The following is a 22,776-nucleotide window of genomic DNA, read 5'->3' on the forward strand; positions in this document are numbered from 1 at the left end:
TCGATGACCTATGAATCAAAGACATCATTGTTTTCCCATCGAGGGTGTTTATAGCGTGTTTAGTTAATTCCGCTGAAAGCTATTGAGTTTAATGGATTTGGAACTAGGTGTTTTCTCAAAAACATCGTGCTTTTAATGTTTGTTTAGATTTGTTGTTTTTCCAGTCAACTTGAAACAATAAAATGCACTGAAAAGTTCATTCTCTAATGGCTTTGAGACTTTTCTCGCCTAATTTTTTTGAATTTGCTGGTTTTGCCCTTTTATTTCTTAAGCCCGAAAATCAGCTTCGCACTTCTGAGGAGCTGTGTTCTCTGCTTGAAGGGATGTCGCGCCCTCAAGCCTCGTGTTCTCAGTGAGACTTCAATTAGCGCCGTCGTAGAGGAGGGAAGGCTGCACTGAGTGTATGGCTGCTTAACTTTATTCCTTTGCTCATTCCTTGATATCCAATTTTTATTTTAATCCTTCCTTACCAGTTCCTTATGTGTGCTATTTATATATATATTGGTGCTTTCCTCTACACTTGTTAGTTATTTTTGTGACTGGACCGTCTTTACACTGTCTGGAGGGGAACAGCTTGGAGTGCAGCATCCGGCTAAGTGCTACTCATCATCCCTTATGTTCCGACGTACATCCATCGTTGCCGGATGGTGTACACGGTCCTTTTTATATATTTATTTCTTAGGTAGCCTTAAAATGCTGACCGGTCTCATGAGCCTGTAATTGTAAATTAAATGAATGACGATACCCGAAGCCGTCAGTTTATAGCGAATAGTCTTGAAATAAATGATATTGAACAATATCAAAGATTTTTCAAATTTTTTAAGTTTTTTGTTCTCTTCGTCAACTAGTAATTCATTCTCGTAATTGAGAGGTCCCATCCAGTTCCTTGAATTTCAAAAAATAACATGTGTAATGATATTATGTCGTAACTGATGTTTTGTTTGTTGGACGATATGCGTTTTCATAAAAGTTTTGTGAGTGGTTTACTTGTGTTTCCTTTTCTCTTCTTTTAGCACATTTAGGTGATAACAGATCCCAATGAGGTTCAAATGTGGTTCAAATGAAATTATTTATTCTTTCAGTATAATTTTAGCTGAATTAGCATAAATAAAAACTGAAATAAAAATACCTAAGATTCAGATAATAGCTAATGATTTTAATGGCTTCAATAATGTGTTTTTGCAAATTCTTCGTAATTTTTTGAGATTTTCTCAATCTTTCGTCCGTTCCTAGGTCTTAGTCTAACCAAGGATAGGTCCTATTGGTTTCATAATGACTTTTTAGTAAATTCATCAAGAATTATTTCGTTAAGCTGGAGATTTTTGGACTTTTGAAATTATTTGGTTTAAAAAATGTTGATTGATTTTTGAATTTAACCTCATTTTTTTTCTTCTTGTCGACTTGTTACCTAGTCTCATCAAGGAAAACATCCATCTGCTGCATAATTAGGAAAAACTAAATTTTTGTAGTTAAGGTTTTTTTGTAGTTTTTAATTTTTGTAGTTAAATTTTTGTAGTTAAGGATCTCGTGAGCGCTGTAATGAGGCATGGTATTATGTAATTCAATTAGTAGTTAGGTTTTTAACGATTTTTTAAAACTCAAACATCTATTTTTGTTATCTCTTCATTTGGTTGACAATTAAGTCAAAAATGTAGATGAGCTCGGGTCGGAACATCATGCGCGAACGCACATTAACGAGCCTCCTTGTTGCGTTCTATACTAAACTCATCATTATCAAGAAAGTTACCTTCTAATCGCAAGTGGCGTGTTTCCACTAATTTCATCAACTTCTGCATTCGAACAATCTAGTGACACTGGATCTGTCTTGACTTCCAATTCATTCACTTTTGATAACGTTTTCATTGACTCTTGTCGAACCAAAATGGGAAGCGGATTGTCATCATTCACTGCTAGTCTGGACTCAAACACTGTTTCATACTTCAGTAAATATTTCTTGTACTCAGATTTAATTTTTGATACAAAGACTGCGGACGGACTTGAACCCCAGTTAGCACATGCTTTAGACACCATTTTGTACACACTTGGCCATGATTTCAGTTGTGTCGCGGCTTCGAAACCACCAAGCCGCCAAATAGCGAAAAACAATCGGCCAATTTCAATCGAAAACTGACCAGATACAACACGCTGGGGAACTGTATCATCTTGCATATACTCAACAATATCGCGATAAATTTGACGATAAGTTATCATCCAATTCTTGGGTAGAACATTATCAACAATGTATGCATTTGCTAGCTCTATTGCAACTTGAAGTTGAGGTTTATCGGATCGGATATTCTTGTCGAATTCTTCCACGAATTTGAAGGGGACGCTATGGAGTCTGTTGTCTCGGAATGAGCGCACTATTACGTGGTTGTCTGCATCGCGTTTCTTATCTGTTTCCCAGGGGTCAATAATAAGTCCAGGAAAGTTCAGTCCTTTCTCTTTTTCGATCCACACAACCTGTGAACATAAGAAGCACAACTGTTGGAAAAGATGCAATACACACTAATTATAAACAAGTCCAAATTGTCCTTGGCAATATCAACAAATTTTTGTGTTGAAGTATTTACACATTGGACGAACAGAACGGTGCCAAACTAGCACACAAGTCGTGTCAACTGTAGTTGAAATAGAGTTTAAGGGGGACAAGATGACTCGTGCAATTAAGTGCCTGACACAGAAAGTTCCAGCAAGTGTTAGTCTTCGATCGGCACGGGTTCTATTAGCGCACAATGATCAGACAGCAAATTAATGAAGAAAGATTGCTTTATTGCAACAATTTTGTTTCAAAAAGCTGCTGATGCAACAGATGACAAGAATCCTCAGTGCTATGAGGTTGCATATAACGTTCCGAGACCTTCCATCGCATAACTAACTCAGAGCAATACAAACATAGGTGGCCATAACATCTGTATAACTTTCTCTAATAAGAGTGAAAAATCACGTCACGCATGCAATTCAGTCAACATTTCATGAATGAATGAAGAAAAAGCAGATTTGAAGTGATCATGGTGTCATATAGTCATAAAAAAACCTAGGCCAAAAACGCAGGCCAAGCATCAACTAGAATTCAAAAATCTTACGAGAAAAAAAGACATATCCGGCAGACTGCCGGAATAGCTGCGAAGTAGACTTGCGTCTAAAAAATACAGACAGAAACAGATACAGAAATGAGTTGCAAGAAAGTTATCACGAAGAACTTGAAAAACTTAATTCAAAAGGAGGTGCGTCATTGAGAACACTTTTGGTTGCAAAGGTTGAGTTTCGAACCCCAATCCAAGGCGGAAGAATCGGAAGTAATAACCACCAGCCTATCAAGCCCTTGTCACCGCGTATCTTACATCAATTTTATTTTAGCAACAGAGATAATTTCTGAATGCAAGCAATTTAGGTCACGAAAAAGTAAGAAATCAAGGGTAAAAAAAATCACTGAAAGAGAAAGTCAAGCGAAAGAATGTTCCAGAACAAACGTTAAACAAATAAGAGCGCGAGACGACGAAACGAAAACCAAGCGCACCGGCATATAGCCCCGCTCATCTTAGAGCTTCGTAGCTATAACTAGACCTAGAATGGACTGGAAATGGAATACGCAAACCATTTAAAAAACTCAGGCAAGAAACTCGAACAAAATCAAGTCAAATTGACGCACGCGAAAAAAAAACAGCTACCGAGAAAGCAAAATTTTGTTCGAACCCATTTTTCCTACTCGATTTGAAAATTAACGTGACACAAAATTCACTCCGTAAAACTAGCTTTTTCGCTCCGCTTCCTGACGTGACCAAAATCATCTTTTCAATTTAACTGCAAAAATAATGAAAAAGTGTACACAGATCTTTGGAAAAATTTAGCCGAAAACTAGGAAACCGAATTGAAGTAAATATTCACTTAGGCCCCAGCCAACTACTCACTTAAAAATTAACCTCCAACTTTATTACACTAATCATTAGGAAGCCATAGGAGTAAAGCTAAAATTAGAATGTAAAATCTGATAAAAACTCATAAAATATCTGAAAAAATTTTAGGGCCAGTTACGACTCCGAAACCGCTATTGGGAAATAACGTGGAAGGCAAATAGTTTCTTTTATAAACTGACTACTGATTGACGTAAAAACAGGCAGAAACAAAACCCAGAGAAAATAATCAATAAAATGGCAGCATGGTAGTTCCCAACAACTAATCGTAAAGATCCTTGAAAAATGCTTTTGCTTCATCAGTGACTCACGCAAATTCTTTCAGAGACACATTGAACAATTAAAAAGAAAACAAATAACAAAAATTATCAAATGTCCAGCATTTCCTTTAGTCAAAACTATAAATTTAAAATTAATTCTTGCCAGCGAAACCCAAGGAATAGCTCTAGGTGAGTTACTGAACAAGCAAAACAATCACGACAAGCTTGAAATCATGAATTAAAAGCAAAACAGATGAAAAATGGCCAAAATGTGATTAAAATGCATTTGACCAAAATGCAATTTTCCTTAACAAACTTAACTGAAAATGCCATAAAAATACTAAAAAACTTCAAAAAAGCGTCCAACAGGAAAAACTGGGGAAAATAGACCTAAATTGCGTCTCAAAGTTTACTAATTTCTTCAGACCGTCAAAGATGATTTCATACGGCCTATTACTAACTAAAAAATAGAGACACATAAATTTGGCTAAAGAAGTTAAGAGTAAAAGCAAAAAACGTTTTGAAAACCATCAACATGATCAAAAATAATCGCTTGCTCAGCGCAAAAGTTTTTCACGCCTTTTCCCGTCCTCTCTCACAATGAAGCATGAATAAAAAGCTCTCGAAAACTTCTGTCTGTTTTCGACTTTTGTTCAGCAGATTGACTTTAACACTTCTTTTCACGTGCAGCATTTGACTTCCTAAAACAAGTCCTCTAAAAAACAAGTCACCGATTTAAAAATATCACCATTCCTCCGCTTCAAGTAAAAAAAAGTTGTTGCGATATTTGACAATAAAATTCATAACATTGCAAATTCTACAATCACAAACTCAAAACTTCCGTCACTCTGGGACAATTATCAAAAACATAGCTGGCAGATTGCCAGAAAATAGATGCAATAGCTTCGTAGATCTGCAGTCTCAAAAAGGTGGTAAAAGAAATAGACCAAAAAAGAAACTTCTATTTATTAAATGCTGAGATGTTAAATTTCTGATTAAGAATCTAATTAATATGTTGCTGCTTCTATTAGCTGCCTTCGAAAAACATTCAATTAGAGTGGCACACACTCTTGAACTTATCTCTTTGAACTAAACTGAAGAAATGTCAATTTCAGAGTGAGGTAGTCATCTTTGAGAGTGAGATAAATCACGCGTGACTGAAAACCTAATCACATGAATGAACAAAAACGCGCTTCAAAGAGCAAAAATGATCTCACGCACGCAATTCAATTGGAATTGCATGAACCAATGAACAAAAATCCTGTTCACAAAATTTAAAAAACCAGAAGGCCAAAAATAGCCTCAGCTATCACTCTGCCGACAATAAAAAACTTTTCTAAAACTTTTGAGCCCCAAAATTCAAAAACGTGCATAGACAAAAAAACAAAAATAATTCAACGTCATCTTAAAAAATGAACGTACGAAAAAAGGTCGAGGGCAATGACTTATTAATCCAAATAAGCATCAAAAATGCGACCCTTAAGGAGAGTTACGCATGTACGAGTGCATCAAAACCAGCATTGGAGAAGACGCAAAAGGTCGGTAGCAAATAAAACTGATATCATAGAAAAGCAAGCCGACTAGAGAAGTTTCTTAATGAAAATATGTTTTTTTGGTGATTCGATTGGAAAAAAAAATGAAAAGCTTAGCGACTAAATATTAAGATTTCGCCCGACTTAAGGAAGCTCAGAAAACATATTTGAAAAGCTTTCCGACAAAAACAACCCACGGAATAGAAAAATGTTCAGAAATGAGGACAAAACCCTTGCAATTACAAAGAAAACTACAACTTTATGATTAAAATACCAGTTGGCTGATATAAACTGATAGCCATTATTTGCAATTATTTATACAGCAACGTTTTGATGAGTAGCAAAATGTAACCGCTAAAAGCAGGTTAAAAGTAACCGTTTGGAATTTAAAAAGCTATAATCGTCAATAACACAGTTAGTTTTTGCAAAATAAACCAGTTTTTCGATCTAATCAATTTTTTAACAACCATCAAGCTTTAGTTAAACTCCGGGAAAGAAACACCTTTAGCTCAAGAAAAATGTTTAAAGCATAATAAAAATTAAATGCGTCAAGACATTAAGAGAACCGCAAACATTGGCGACAATGCCAAAAGATCTCACTATTTTTAGAAAAATGTGCTCATATGCTTTTAACTTCGATCTCACATGCTCGAGTAGCAGAGATTTCAAATGAATTCAGCGGGCAGCAGAAACAAATGAAAGCAACGTTTTTTTATCAGAAAACCAAGAGAAGTTTTAAATGCTGAAAGTATATATTTGAATGTATTACCTGATTGAATTCGAACAAGATATGAGAACAGCAGAAACAAAAAAAACTACAGAATTTTTAAACAAATTTAGAAAAATCTAGAGGAAACTTCTTTTGTCTACAATACCTCTAAAGGAAACAGCTGTTAGGACTATACATTTAACTATAATTTAACATGAGACAACGATACAGAAAAAAAGAAAAACTGACATGCTGGAAAAATCTTAAGGTTTTGACCAAAAAAAGTTGTGGAAAATAATGCAGCTGCCTACAACAGCTGAAAGCTTGAAAAATTTGATTCACGAGAGGTGTGGGAGATTTTTGATGCTCACAAAATCCTTCCGCAAATTTAATTTTGCGAGCAGCTATAAGGGTAATCAGGGCAACAAACAAAATCCAGCCGATTTGAGGTCAAATTATCTAAGATCTTAGCAGATGTAGAAAGAGGTCTTAATAATAAACAGTAACAAAAGCAACTTAGTCACATTGACGAAAATGTCAAAAAATGAACAAGATTAGTATGTGTAGAAATGTTCACGTTTTCAAAAATTTTATATTTTGGAAATCAAATCACCCTTTTAAGAGCTTTCATGTGATACCTCAATTATTTTTGATAAGTTTTCTTTTTTTTGTGAAAACACTCGCTGTGGAAGAAACCGAAAAAGACATACACAAAAAACTTATTTAAATTCGGATCTTGCACATAGCATATCACGTAGAAAAATGAAAAAAAAATTAGAAGCTAACAGCCTACGCTTGTATATAATGAACCTTAGTTTACGAGTGCATTTAAATCAAGAACAGCGATCCGAGTATATCATTCTTATTACATGGCCGATGGAAGAAAAAATGGTGCAAAACGAAAACATAGCTGGCAGATTGCCGGAAAATAGCCGCCATTGACGCGCAAGACGCACATCGGGATTGAAACAGAAAAAGAAAGATTGAAATTGACAAAAAATTTTCCTAAGTTTCAAAAAAGGTTCGAATTCAGAGTGCTAAACTGAAGGGTATTAAGCTTAATACAAAATCAGCTAGCAATCGCTTTAATGGAATTTGATAATCTATTGCACTATGACTTAATGACCGGGCTTTATCGTTTTATCCTATTTCTTTTGATTTTGCTCGTTTGACATTGACCGTATTCACTACATTACGACCGAAAATCGTGTCTTATGTAAAACGAAAAATGTGATCAAAAGGTAAAACGAATTAAAAAACATAACAGGACAAGTCCTGGCGTGCAATTCAAAAAATTTTCATTGAATACACACAAAAATTAGACCTAGAACGGACTATAAGTGAATTGGGAAATCCATTTCTAAACAAATCAGATCGAAAAAATAAAAAAAATCAGAAAGTTAATGTCAAAATGCCGGATGTGAACAAAAAACCAATAGCGACAAATTGAAATGTGGTTCAAACAAAAAACTAGATCTAGAATGAACGATGAATGGATTGGGAAACGATGAATGGATTGGGAACGCTGAATGGATTGTTTTCTCACACTATTTAAAAATTAGAGCAAAAAAAATCACGCCGTAAAACCACTCGCTTTTTCGCTCCACTTCCTGCTTCGGCGTGACCAAAATAACTACTCCAAATTGACTTCAAAAATCGTGAAATGTGTGAACAGAAAAAAAAGACAGCGCCGCAATACAATTCAACTTCTTTGAATTGTAAAAAGGAGAGCTCTTGAATAATAGCCGTTTGAGAGGCTGACGACAGCTATTAAACAAGATTAAAAACGACTGTATCAGTATTTTACCTCATCGAGATGGTTGAAAATCCATTGCTTCACATATGCCACCGAAATACTTTCACCTTCATCGGCATTCGATGCCGTACTAGTTGCGCTCGCACTCTCTTCCAGGCAAGATTCGCTCTCCGATGTCGAGCAAAACGTTGCCAAAATCGGTTCAAAGCCATCTTGAACTTCTTTCTGACCTCGTGATCTTCGAGTAACTGCAAGTCGAATCGGAGTCCCTTCATTTGAACTTAACTCACTTCCGGTTCCAACTGCACTAGTGTTTATGTGAGGCACTACTACAGCAGGACTGCTGAAACTTTCTGGTTTTACAAGAGGCATTGTATTCATATTCTCTTCATTTTTGAAGTATTTATCGCCTTTCAACTTGATCGCTTTACGCTTGAATTGTGACTGATCAGCATCGTCAAATATAACAGTATAAAGCGATGCATCAATGAGCTTTTTAATGACACCCTGTGCTTTTGTAGATTTCAACTTGACTACCGAATCAACATGAAAAACTTCATGTTGGTTAACTGATGATGGCATCACAGCTGTTGTTATAAGAGAAGGTTTGACTATTTCAACGTCATTGAAATCGACGGAGACCATTTCGTTCGTTGAATCGATGCATACCTTATACTTCAGTTTTTGGTCACATTCAGTTACTTTTGCTTCGCAGAAAGCGCCTCTGAACTTTGCCGATACTTCGGTTCCAACTGGAATAAACAAATGTTGAACAGCTAATTTGTCACTGCCGGTGGTCATCTATCTATCTTATCTGAAAACGAAGATCGGTCGTGAACAATAGAAAAGAATGAGCGTTAATGTGCGTTGGCGCATTAAGCTCCAACCAGTTCAATCTAATATGCTATATCAAGTCCCAAAGACAAAAAAATGTTTACGCTATCAGTAGGCACACTCTGAAAGCAGCTTAAAATGTAGCGTAGGTCAAGTTCTAAATAAGCTACCTTCCAAAATGATCATTTAAAACTCATTTGCAGCAAAATGAACATCTCAGGCAAAATAATCACTCCAATAATAGACATAGCGGAGACATTGTCAGATAATAGCTTCAAAATACACAGAAGAGGAATCAGAGCATCTGAGAACTGCTGAAAATACAAACGAAACTTATGAAATTTCATCTTTAATTTTACTATAAAATGAATCTATTCAGTCACCAAAATAAACTAGTCATGCCGCATATCTCAAGCTTTTTCTCAAATGCACTCCTCTGACCATCCATAAAGTTTTATATCTGCTACAAAACAAAAACATCTAAGAACTGCTTCTTCATTCTAATCACGCAAATTACGGACAGGTTGCATAATATAAGTTCACCTGGCCTGATTTCAAGAATAATACATTAGTAAGATATGTAAAAATAAATTATTAATATAAAGAACTGATTTTGCTAATGCAAAAACATAACGAGATCTCTAAACCCTCTTTAAATTTGACCATTTAATTCAAAATTCAATTTACCAATCAAATATGTACCAGACTAATGTGTCAATCATATCTACAAACCAAGAAAAAACTATTTTCAATTTGTGCCAGATTTTCGGCCAGTTATTTTCGTCAGCAGATGTGATAATATTTTGCCTCAGGTGATCGTAAGAAAACCTTTTTCTGAGATCGAGTCGCCATCTTAAACTTCTCACATATCAGCATTTCATTACAAGTTTTTCACAATGTAGTTTGTTTACCGATTTCAGGAAAAAAAACCAGAAGCTAGTATAGATGCATTTTGTACACGGCGAGAAAGCCATTTTCTAAAGCATAAGAATTAGATATTTTTGCTTCGGCATTTTAACAATGGAAGCAATGTAGTATGACTACAATAACCGTATACGAGAATACCATAAAGAAACATAAACCGATAACGCCGGAAAAATTGCTCTCCAATGATTTCCAAAAGTTGACATGACGAATTCAACACGACTCAACACGAAAAAACAGTATTATCAACAACCATACCCAGGTACTTCAAAGCCGGTGTTTGAATTACTGTGTTTTCATGTATCTGAAAGTCTTCTTTGTTAATAATCAGTCACAGAGTTCTCGTATGATTTCAGAAAAATTTGTCTACATGCAACCATTCAATCAGTTCCACGAAATGTTTGTGAATATTTGAAACTGCACACTCAATAACATACTTCTATCATCAGCAAACAAAAAAAATGTCGATATATATATATATATATATATATATATATATATATATATATATATATATATATATATATACAATATATATATATATATATATATATATATATATATATATATATATATATATCAAAATGTAGGAAAAATATTGTAAATTATAATAATAATAGCCCTATAATTGATCCTCGCGGAACTCAACATAATGTCGTTCTATTCCGATGAAAGACCATTCACAATAGTCCCTTAAATTTATTACTAGTTAATGAGTCAACTAAATTATTTTTGGGCCCTCTCTTACCGCATCTTTCATACATTTAAAACAATAGGCTGTGATCAATGGTATCATAAGATTTTTTACAGCCAGGGAAAATGAAATTATTTGAAAGAAAATTCTTTCAGCGCTGTTCTACTTTCGTCTGTTTTAGAGCCAAATTTAAAAAGGGGGATGACATCAGCTTGCAACAATGTATCAGGACAAATGCACCAAATCGAAATGAAATGTTGATCAGATAACAATTTACAAATTTGCAAATGTTTTAATTGAGCATTAAAGTCTTAGCAATCACCAGAGGAAGACTAGATATCTATTGTTTCAACAAATTCCACGAGCTCATTCTCATTTATTTCAAAGAACTGCGATATTTTTCCGTCTCTAGGAAATAAGAACAGGCTTGTTAAAATTCGATGTCTGCTTAGGGCAACCCCTATTGATGAAAAATAGTCGTAGAGGTTTCATTGTACACCCATTGACGTGTGTCCAGAATCGGAAAAAGGGGCTTAGATTTGTTTCCGGTTTATCAATAGGTTAATCAATCGTTTGTCCCAAAAATACCCGGCAGGAATTGAATATTTCGAAAACATAGCTGGCAGATTGCCAGAAAATAGCCGCAATAGATTCGTAGATCGGCAGTCTCAAGAAAAACTGTAAAAAAGAGACCAAAAAAATTCGTCTTTTCATTGAAGGCTGATATGTATATTTTGATTAAAAATCTGTATAAGTTGTTGCTGCCTCTATTAGATGCTCTCAAATAACCTTCATATAGAGTGACACACACCCATTTGACCTTATCTCTTTGATTTAATGTAAATAAAAGTCAATTTCAAAGTGAGGAAGTCATTTTTGAGAGTGAGGTAAGTCAAGTGTGACCAAAAATTTAATCACGCGAATGAACAAAGAAAACTCGCTCCACTAAGAGCGAAAAATGACGTCACGCATGCAATTCAGTTAAAATTGCATGAACGAATGAACAAAAAGTGGCTGTGACGTCATATGGTCGTAACAAAAATCATGACGAAATAAAAAAAAACATAGCAGGACAAGTCCTGACGTACAATTCAAAGAATTTTCATTGACTAAACAGAAAAACTAGACCTAGAATGGACTATGAGTGATTTGAGAAAACTATTTTAAAAAAAATCAGAACAAAAAAACGGAAAAAAACAGAAAATCAATGTCAAAAAGCCGCATGTGAACAAAAAAACCACTAGCGAGAAATGAAGATTTAATTCAAACAAAAAACAAGGCCTAGAATGAGCTGTGAATGGATTGCGAAAACCATCTAGAAAAAAATCCCATCCAAAAAATCGAAAAAACAGTAAAAATTAGAGTTAAATTGCCTTATGTGAACAAAAAACTACTACCGAGAAATCGAATTTTTGTTCATACACCGTTTTGTCACTCTACTTTAAAATTAGAGCGAAAAAAATTCACGCCGCAAAACCACTCGCTTTTTCGCTCCATTTCCAGTTTCGGCGTGACCAAAATCACTACTCCAATTTGACTTCAAAAATCATGAAAATGTGTGAACAGATCTTAAAAAAAAGACAGCGCGCCAATACAATTCAAATTCTTTGAATTGTAATACGAGCGCAATAATAGCCGGCTGAGAAGATGAGGGCGGCTATTAATAAAGAACTGCAGTAGATTTTCAGAAAGCAACACAAAATAACGGCATATGATTTGTGTAGACATCTAAAATTTGATAATTGATCACGAAGTAATCTTAAAAAAAAAACATAGCCGGAAGAATTCCGGAAACGACTCGAAGTAGAAATCTGACTATTCTCACTAATCAGATGCATCACCAGCATATTACCAATCGACAGACATTGTAACCAATTCACAAAGAAAAGACTGGAGAAGTGGAAACTTGACAATGAACAAAAGCAAAAAATGATATTCTCTAAAAATCCAAACAAAATTCTCTACAAAAAGATAACATGCAGCTTCCCATCCATAACTCATAGAAATCAATTAGTTATATATTTGGCTAGATCAATCGCCCACCTAGTACTTGCAGAGAAACGTTAAACAACAAACTAAAAAAAGACTAAGAAAAACTCTTTAACGAATTAGAGTTTTGTATAATTTGTTTAAATGAAAACTGCCCTGCTAAGCCTTCAAGTGCAAATTCATAGAATCAACACCTACAAAAATGTTCCTTAGTGAGAAAAAGTTACCAACAAAAAAACATTAAAGTGGAAGAAATATGCAAAAAACTTAGAAAAAAGACAAAAAGTGGCCAAAATTTGCTCTGATTTACTCGATTTTCTTTAACAAAAACAACTCAAAACTAATATCAATCAAAATGAGAGCCATCCAAAAGAGCTACAACAACTGAATTCCAGTAGAAAACTCCCCAAATGCTATCAAAGGTTGAGGAAGAATAGAAACCACATTTAAAACCAAATTGAACAAAAAAAAAACGAGAAAACGTAAGGTGTTTTTTCAATTTTACAAAAAAAAAACAAATACAGTTACTTTGGGCAAATAGAGCAATGAAATGCTCGCGAAATAATGTGCAAGTCATAACAAGCTAAAAAAATTGTCTACGATTGAAAAAAAAAACGAAAAAAAAAATAAAAAATTAAAAAAGTGGTTAAAAAATTCTCTATTTTTCTGTCATTTTTCTTCAGAAAAAAATGTTTTATACCAACAAAATTGTAATCAATTTATATCCCTGATATTCTTTGAGAAACGAGCTTCTATGCAAATTGCACTTAAAGCAGTAAAACAAAACAAAAGGCCAAAATTTATTAAATTTCGTCGAAAAATCAGCAAAACTGATCAAAAACCTCCAAATTTGCATAAAACTCAAATTAACTACTTGAAACCTTCAATTCCTATCAGAACGAGCTCAAATCCAATACAATATCATAATCAGACCTCATAAACAAGAAAAATTGCAAAAAAAACTGCTTTTAAAAGCCGCACGTGAACAAAAAAATTTCGCCCGCTCAGAGAAAATTTTTTCACACATCAATTTCTCGCTCTCTCAAAAACAGCGGTATGAACAAAAAACCACTCTCTTTTCGCTCCGGTCTTCACTTTTCAGCAACCAAATCACTCCAAATTTTTTCACGCGTTTCATTTCCCGCTTAAAATTCACTCCAATAAAATTGATTAAAAAAAAGGACTTCTCCAATACTCCTCTTCGAGTCGTTATAAAAAGACAGCGCCCCAATACAATTCAAATTCTTTGAATTGTAAAAAACTAAGAGAAGGCCAATAATAACCCCAGCTATCGCTGTGCGGCTATTAATAATTAAGTTGATATTTTACAAAAATTTTTATTGTTGCTTCGAGTTTACGCGAACCGAATTGTCTTTCGCATTCACTTGAAAAATTAACGGGTTCAGTTTAAACTGAAAAATAGAGTAGTTATCGCACGAAAAATTGAAGCACAGGACCGACGAACAAAAACACAAGAACATCATTGTCTCGCCACACCATGAAATTTAATTATTAACCTTCCTGTGCTACAGTTGCAATGAGTGCAAGCGTGCTGTGTTACAGTTGCAATGAGGTGGAGGGGGGTGAAGCCGCGGGTCACATTCCTAAGAACTCCCCTTCACATGATGAATTTATGTTTCCTAAACAGGTTCAGTGAATCGCATATATAGAGACTAGTGAGCCAAGGCTCTAAGAGAACTTAATAACCCGGGGCGTTCCTTGTTATGCCGTTTTTGAAGAAGGAATGTCAGGAGTGAACACGTTTTTGAAAACGCAATGTTTGGCTTAAATTCCACATCAACCATTATCTATCAACTAAAAACAAAAGCTAAAAACTAGATTCACCTATTGTTCAGTCTGAATTATATCTGAAGACTTTAATTAAGTAGATTAAAATGCAAGATAACAAAAATGACAAAAATAACAGAAACGCCCTGAACTCAATTAACATATTTTCCGCCAAAACAATTTAACACGATTTTCGAAAACAATCAAAGTTATAAAAATATGAGCAATGAACTCAAACAAATTTAGTTTCTTTTATGACGCTATAGCAATCAAAACTCACAAAATGACCATTTTTACGAAAACAAACAGTTTCAAAGTAATCAATACCATAAACTATTAAATGAAAACATTGTATAAGCTCATTCAAACCTCGTTCAACTTAAACTTCAGGGGGACCATGCCATTATTGAGACTAAGTAACAAAACAAGGAAAAACCCGGCAAAATTCAAAATTTTAATGAAAACATGGTGCCAAATTCTTTTAATGAAACTCATGGTGCCACACCAATTTAGACAACACTAAGCACCATTAAAGCACCGCCATTACCTTTAGTATACACTGCGGGGTTATCATGATAAAAAAGCGAAAACAGAAGTCAAATTGTCTCACTTGAAAAAAAAAGCTTTAACAACTGAAAAATCTACATTCAAATTCAAATCTGTTTTATTCTTAAAAACACTACGAGACAAAATAGCCTAGTTATCAATTTTATGCTACTAAAATACGGAAATTAGCAGTCTAATTGAGGAAAAAATCAACAAAAATTGCCCCAAAAATGACCCTAAATCTGAACAAAAATTCAGTGTAAAAAGTGATATGTTCACAAAAGCTTTAAACCTCGATAACTCCTCGAAAAAGACAATTTAAAAACAAACTGACTCACGCCGGATGAATTGCTTTGAAACGGCAGGCTGGGAGCAATTTAATTGTGGGTTGTAACTTAGAAAATTTTTGGTTGCAAAAACTCGGACCTGATAGTGGTTCGAACCTTCGCCCTGCAGGATAGCAGTCAGACATCTTAACAACTAAGCTACCACCACGTTGTAACTACACCGTTAACAATCACTTTTATATTAGCAACAAACTTCTTTTCAGAATGAGAGCAATTGAAATCTCTCAAAATGAAGAATAAAAGCCTGAAAATATCACTTGAGAAGTCACAGAATGAAGAACAAAAGCGCAAAATTTGTCCAGCAAAAATTTTGCAGAAAAAAAAAGATAAACACGTTTATAATAGTTGCTTCAAACTTCGCCACTCTTTACTCGCATGACGGGCTTTCCACTGGCACCATTCAGCTCTATACGCTATCGATCGCCCAAAATTGAATAAAAATCAGTTAAGCAAATAGTTCCTACCCCACTAAAAGTGGCGTCGAAAATACTAAACTTTCCAACAGTCGGACAAAGTGAGTAATAGGAATACAAGGAAAATTATGAAACAATCTGATATAAGTTGAACATCTTATCAAAACAAAGTAAGCGGTGTTTGCAACGGTAACTACCTTCTTTGCAGAGCATAAGCGCCGTGTTTAATTGATAAATTTTCAGATCAAAAATGGTAAGAAAAATGTGAAAGCTTTTAAACAATCTTCTTCAAGAGACAAAACAGTATAAAAGATCTAAGCCTGAGGCATTTCACCACCTCAGGAATAGATCGGTGGTAGGTCAAAAATATAGATCGTAGGCCAAAAAATGAACTTGACCAAAAAATATTTTAGATAAAATTAAATATTAAACCTACTTCGACAAAAATGACTTGATGAGTTCTTGAGGGATAGCAGCCAGAATTTCCTGAAAAAATACTGCAGTAACAATAATTCTGCAGCAACAATAATTCAGTAAAAAATTCTGCCATTGCAAGAATGGTTATGGCAATCAAAGTACCGCAAACAGATGTCATGGTAAAATTGCTCAACTTTTCTTTTAATCAATACTGCTGTTGAGACAAAAACACATCTGAACCGAACATCTGCTTAGAAAAAATAAGTTTACCGACATTTCCAAGTTGGTCGCCTTTTGTAGTCTATTATAAAAATGCCTGTCAAATGACCAAAAACTGAAAAAGTAACAAACTTTGCTACTTCAATTCCATTCTTTGACTTTAGCTTCTACAGCTGTTCAAAAATCCACTGAAGCCATTAAAATCTATTTATAGAAAATCAAACACTGGAAGAATAAAATTCAATCTAAAGAGACAAAATAATATTTAAGAGACAGACCAATAAACAATGAAATTTTGAGTTACAGCAACGCAAGGCTTCACATTCAGGATCTGAAACGCTCAGAATATTGTGGCTCTTCTTGAAGATCTGAGCCCAAAAACTGTTTTATCCCACCATTGTCCAGAAGAACAATGACAAATTGATGTACAAGCGACTGGTCACTGATTAGCTTCTTCGCAAGCGTCGATCCAATCGGAGAAAACATCTGCAGGCTCTGAGAGGTCTGAAATAAGTGCACAGTCATTACTACGTAACTTTTCAAATTTCGTCACTATAAAATTACAACTTGACTGCAGACTGCATGTTGTATTGATACAGAATTATATTAAACCTAATTTAGGGTTGTATGACGCATCGCGCTTAAAAAATCCGGTAACGAAATTCTACAAGGTTTCGTTTTCATGATCTAGCATGGTTTGGCATTTCTCACGGACAATGCCAAGCTTCGTTAATAGTCTGTCGCCAATACAAACTGTGCTCGTCAAGAGTTGTAGAAAAATTTGTAGTCGAAAAACTATTCACATTGTCCTCATAGTGAGCAACAGCTGGACTACAATGACCCAAACGACATTTTTTGAACTGTTTGTAAAATTGTATTGAAACTTGCACTCACAATTAATTGTAGTTTGGTAATCTTCTAGACATACTCGGCACTTGATAAAGCCCAGATTCCTCACTCGATCCCTAAATGTACATCCGACATCAGAGCACATTTATAAGAAATATTGTCAAAAAAATCTGTGGAAACACCATTTGATATCAATTTGGATAATGGAGTATATCCAAAATCTTCGCTGGCTCCCAAAAACTATAAAAAAAAAGTGGTTACAGAAAAAAGAATTAAGGACTGAATCAGGGGTCTAAAAATTTACTAAATCATGGGTCTAAACAAGCACACAATATTCAAAACTATTAGCCTCAAATATGAACTTACCGCCGGAAATTGCGTTAATGATTTGAGAGCTTACATCACTAATTTTCCTTAAAAAATTAAACCGATTAGCCTTAGATAAATTACTCTTTGACAACTGGCAAGGGATTTCTCGGTAGTTTCTAAATAAGAGGAACAGAAACCAAACATAATCGACAAACGTCGGTCGAATTGCTCTCAAACTACTCGCGAGAGGTTGATTTCTTCAGTAGCTAGCTGCAGCTTAGAGTGGCTAGCGTTAGCTTAATTAAGGGGGTGGTAAGAGCGGGTGCAGGCGAGCGTGAGGGGTTACGGGCGGAAAGAGGTGGAGTGCGGGTGACGTGGTTGGAGGACAAAAAATCAAATGGTCAGACGGAATAAATGATCAGACGAAAAGTCGGTAGTACGAAAAATTGAATAAAAAAGACGCGCAGGACTAATATAACTGCGACCAGCTTTTCAAATTTTCTTCTAATTTCTTAAAATGACCATACGCAGAAGTATTGCTAGTTGGGAGTATGGCAGCAACCGGCAGGCGGAGAGGGGCAATAGTTATACAAGTATGGGATGGATGGAGAACGAGGGCCTGTTACGGGGCCAAAACATCTCAAAATCCAGAAAAATCAATACTGAATTATACCACCGGTAACACCCTATGGTACATTGGAAATATATTAAGCACTATCCATATGTTGACGCTCAACAAAAAAATTAAAACGAAGTTAAAGTTCAGGTCGTGTACAATTGTACAAAGATTTAAAGCATAACTGTCGAAAACAAATATTTCTCTTCGAGTGGTGAAAAGATCAGTAGGATAACAAAAAGGTGTCGCTATGAACTTGGTTTGAGAGCACCTAATAAGAAAACATCAAAATAATTCTTGAAAGCATGCCACCAGTAGAAAGCGGAGAGGGGTAGACGGAGAAGTGTCTTGTTTCTCAAAAAAGTCAATTTCTCAAAGTGGAAATTTGGCTATTGAATGAAAAAATGAGAGAACGCAAAATCGCATGACAAACACCATGACCAATATAATTGCAACAAACTTCGTTTTTAAGCAATTAATAATATCAGCTTCGCATTAAAATCCCAGATCTATGTTTCCATATATGGAATACATTAACAATCAGTTTAAGAATTCTTTATGACCTCTCGTCGAAATTCTTAAGAGGCAACTTCACGTCCAACTGTCTTGAAAATAATTAAAATACTTAATTGTTCCGACCCCACTTGTGAGGGGGGGGGGGAACTATATACTCAAATGGGTTTTTTTGGCCGATCGATATAGTCATCGTAGAGAGATATGAGAGGTATAATAAAAAAGCTCGTCCAGCGTAGAGTTCGAAATTAAAAAGATTTTTTTACTTTCATATTTCTCGAGGATTTATCGAGGTTTAAAGTTTTGAGTAAAAACGGGATATTTGACATAATTTTGTTCATTTTTAGCGTAATTTTTGTTCAAATTAAGTTTTTCTATAGAAATATTTTGACAAAATTACATTTCACGCCAAAAAATGAAAAAATTTTATGTTGCCAATAGACGATAGACGATAAAAAGGCTAGTTCGGGTCTCAGGGAAGTTAACTGTCAAAAAATTCGAAAATTCGAATTCAATTTGAGAGCTGCTTTTTTGGAAAACTTCTCAAACTTTTATTTGTTTTTTTAGTCACTTAGAGACTGGTCACTTTTCATATCGCGGTTCCCTTAATGACAAACCTCATTTACAGTCAAATGATGCCCAATGAACAAAAAAATAGTCAAGTAATCGCTCATGTCTATTTGGCTTCGACTCTGAGTTTTCGTCATTTTTAGTGAAACTTTTTGTTTTCGATAGTTACCAATTTTGGAGCCCTTTGGCATAAACTCATTGACTGAAAGTGCAATACGCTTCCTAATGAGCATTTAATGAACCTATGTATTGCATTGAGTGGACAGCTAATGGCTGTTACGCCTTTAAAATAATGTTTCGAAAATTTTTGAACATTAACCGATATTAAACTTATTTTCTATAACTGTGAGCTGGTCTCAGAATTGACAGGAACTGCATACTTCATATTACGAGCGAAATTGTTCTGATAAGCGGTTTTAGCTTCTAGCTAATAGTCCTATGGCTTCGATGCCAAATTGGTCATAGATATTGTTGTCAGATAAGCTTATGCTTTTTAATGGGTTCGAAATTTTCTCGCTCTTTTCTAATGAAATTTTGGGTTGTGCCTGTATTTGTTGTTGTTTTCGCAGCCATAAGATTTATTGTTATTATTTATTGAAAACTTATAAGTGACAAAATTTCTTGTCCGCCCATCGAGGCAAAATATAGCGTTTTTATTGACTTCCTTTGAAAGCCATTGAATTTAATGGCTGTTAAGACAATTTTTCTAAAATTTTTTTGAACATTAAACAACTTTAAACTTTCTTTGAACTGTAGGTCAAACTCAGTAATGACACTAATGCAAGCAAAAAAATCTATCTAGCGGTTTTATCTTTTAACTATTGATTTTTTAACTTCGAGTTTATTATTTTTAAAATTTTTGGATTTTTTTCGTAATTTTGGTTTCTTTTGAAACTTTACCAAATTATCCTAATGCTGTTAGCTCAACTTGGTTTAGAGGAGACGTTCAATGGATCATAGATAAAAACTTTCAGAGGAAAGCTTATGGTTTAAATGGCTTCGAAGCTTTCTTCTCGCAAATTTCTACTGATTTTTTTTTTCGTTTTTTGCCTGTATTTGCTGTTGCTTTCATAGTAACTAGACTTATTGTGATGTTCTATTGATGACTTATGAATGACAAACATCCTTCTTTTTCTAGCAAGGCATAACTATTTCGAGTCATAACCATCGATGCATAGCGTATATATTGACTTCCGTTGAAAGCTACTAAATTATTGGCGTTGATACTACGGATTTTCTCAAAAATTTCGTGTTCCAATATATTTGTTCATACTTGTTGATTTATTGTTGAACAAAGCAAAATCTCATTGCCAAACAAAACTACTTTCAAATAGAAAAGTTTTCATTGAAAAGTTCACTTTTTCAATGGCTTCGACACTTTTCTCGCTCAATTATTTTGTGAATTGGATGTTTGTCTTTGTCATTCTTTATGTAGCCGTAAAATTCCGACCGTCTCATGAGCTTCTACTTGAGGATTGAATGAAATCTTTTACTCAATCCAACCAGTTCATAGCGAAGAGTCTCAAAGTTAATTATATTGTTCGTTTTCAGAAAAATTTTCAAGTTTTTCTTCTTCTTTACGTCAACTTGCAACTTATTCTTAAGAGGTCCCATCGAATTCATTGTGGACAACACGCGTTTTCAAAATTTTTGTGAGTGGTGAAGACTTGTGTTTCTTTATCTATTCTTTTAGCCGATTCGCGTAATAACAGACCAAAATGAGTTTGAGATATAGCCCCATTGAACTTATTTCATCTTTCAGCATAATTTTAGCTGAATTGGCATAAACAGCAATTGAAAAAAAGACATAATATTCAGATAAAAGCTAATGATTTTAATGGCTTCAATAATTTAAGATATCGCAAATTGTTTGTAATTTTTTGTAATTTGTAGCTTTTCTGCATCGTAAGTCTGCTTCTATGTTTTAGTCTAACCAGAGAGACATCGCATTGGTTTATCATAACTTTTTATTAAAGTTATCAAGAATTAATTTGTTGAAAGCTACTAATTTTTAGGACGTCTGAAAATATTTGGTTTAAAAAATGTTGATTGATTTTCGAATTTTGCCTCATAATTTCTTTTTGCATTTTGACTTTGTTACTAGGTGCTTTTTAAATTTAGATATTGAGCTGTTGCCGTGAAAGTTTTGTTTTTGCTTATTTTGTTGTTTGTTTTTTTTCCTCGTAGTCTTTTTAATGGCATATCTCGTGAGCGCTGTAATGAGGCATTTTATAATTTAATTCAAGTACTAGTTTTGTTCTGTAACGATTTTTTAAAGCTCAAACATCTGATTTTGATTATCACTTCATTTGGCAGACAGTTAAGTAAAAAATTTGGTTGAATTCGGGTAGGAACATCATGTGCGAACGCACATTAATGAGCATCCTTGTCTGTTTTATAAAATCAAACATAACTGACTGACGTCGGAGAAATTGCTCTCGAACGCTTAGTGGGAGCTGGAATCTATTGCAGCCTGCTTCAGTGGTGGGGGATAACTAAATTCACTGAGAGACTTCAAATGACGCCATTAGAGGTTATTATATACCACTATAACCACTGAAAAAGTTAGTGACAAAATGACAAATTTTGGCGCACTATTCATTTGATTTTTAGTAGTAAGCGGTCAGCAATTGAGTTCAGCTACTGACTTGTGAATGAGAGGGCAATTTACATCACGCAAAACGAAAAATTCAAGGGCGCAAAAGTCACTCAAAGAAACAACGATCGAGCGAAAATTTTGCATAAAGACAAACACGTTTACAATAATTGCTTCGTACGATAGCAATTAAAAATGACCATTCATCACATTCTCACCGAAAAAGAGACAAAATGCACTCTGAGTACATAAATGCAATCAGGATACGATCAGTAACAGAAATTTTTTTACTCTTGTCATTGATTGCATCCACAGAGGCTTGAACAGACTTCTCTGTGAAAACCGTGAGGAGATTGATAAGTCCAAAAAGTTCAAGCTCTATGCAAGATAACCGTATATGCAAAATCATCGTATATTTCCCAAGGCTGAGCTGCTCGTTTTAAACATTTACAAGCAAAAACCTCCTGGTCAAGTTTTAGACGCAAAACGCAGTAAAATCCCGTCTTGGTAAATAAAAAAACTTAGAATAATTTAACACAGCCAAATATCGGAGTGTGTCACTAACATTTTGACATCGCATGAGTTGGTGTGATTGCAGAAGGGACAAGTGAACTGTGTCTCGAGGGTTCCAAGGATCTTCTTTTTAGGCTGCGGCTTCCTCTTAGAGCTCCTCCTGCCCATTTCCACTTAGAGCAGAGGATACGAAGTTACTTGGCTTTTTACACTCGCGCAAATTTATATATCAACCTAGCTGTTTACCTATATGGCACTCAAACTATCTGAAACATATAAACTATGCATATCAAATATTCACAGAGTCCAAAAAATTGTTCAAAAGTTTCTGATAAACATTGAGATATAAAAGAAGTAAAGGCGAAAAAATAGACAGAACGTATGACGGTTTCAACAAAGCTTCACGTCCGACAAAATTTACTTTTACCTATTTTTTCTCAACATTCTCCAAATCTCAGGAAAAATGAC

The 22,776-nt window shown here is 34.6% G+C and overlaps 2 protein-coding genes across 2 annotated transcripts in view; both read right to left on the reverse strand.

The window, feature by feature from the left end:
- LOC142349073 (uncharacterized) overlaps positions 1–8,981 on the reverse strand; it is a 45,906-nt gene extending 36,925 nt beyond the window's left edge. Inside the window, exons 1-2 of the mRNA XM_075400486.1 lie at positions 8,223–8,981; positions 1,748–2,463 (exon numbers count right to left, since the gene is read on the reverse strand). Coding sequence (XP_075256601.1) covers positions 1,748–2,463; positions 8,223–8,972 — 1,466 coding nt within the window. The 5' untranslated portion in view covers positions 8,973–8,981. The remainder of the gene's footprint in view (positions 1–1,747; positions 2,464–8,222) is intronic.
- A 7,550-nt stretch (positions 8,982–16,531) lies between these two features.
- On the reverse strand, positions 16,532–22,594 carry LOC142349226 (transcription elongation factor 1 homolog). The gene is made up of 3 exons (XM_075400649.1): positions 22,361–22,594; positions 17,237–17,307; positions 16,532–16,846 (listed from the first exon to the last, which is right to left on the reverse strand). The coding sequence occupies exons 1-3, from the start codon at positions 22,474–22,476 to the stop codon at positions 16,782–16,784; spliced, it is 252 nt and encodes an 83-aa protein (XP_075256764.1). The 5' UTR covers positions 22,477–22,594; the 3' UTR covers positions 16,532–16,781.
- Between the last annotated feature and the right edge of the window lie 182 nt (positions 22,595–22,776).

This window comes from Convolutriloba macropyga, chromosome 11, assembly GCF_964194025.1.
Source record: "Convolutriloba macropyga chromosome 11, txConMacr16.3, whole genome shotgun sequence".
NCBI lineage: Eukaryota > Metazoa > Xenacoelomorpha > Acoela > Convolutidae > Convolutriloba > Convolutriloba macropyga.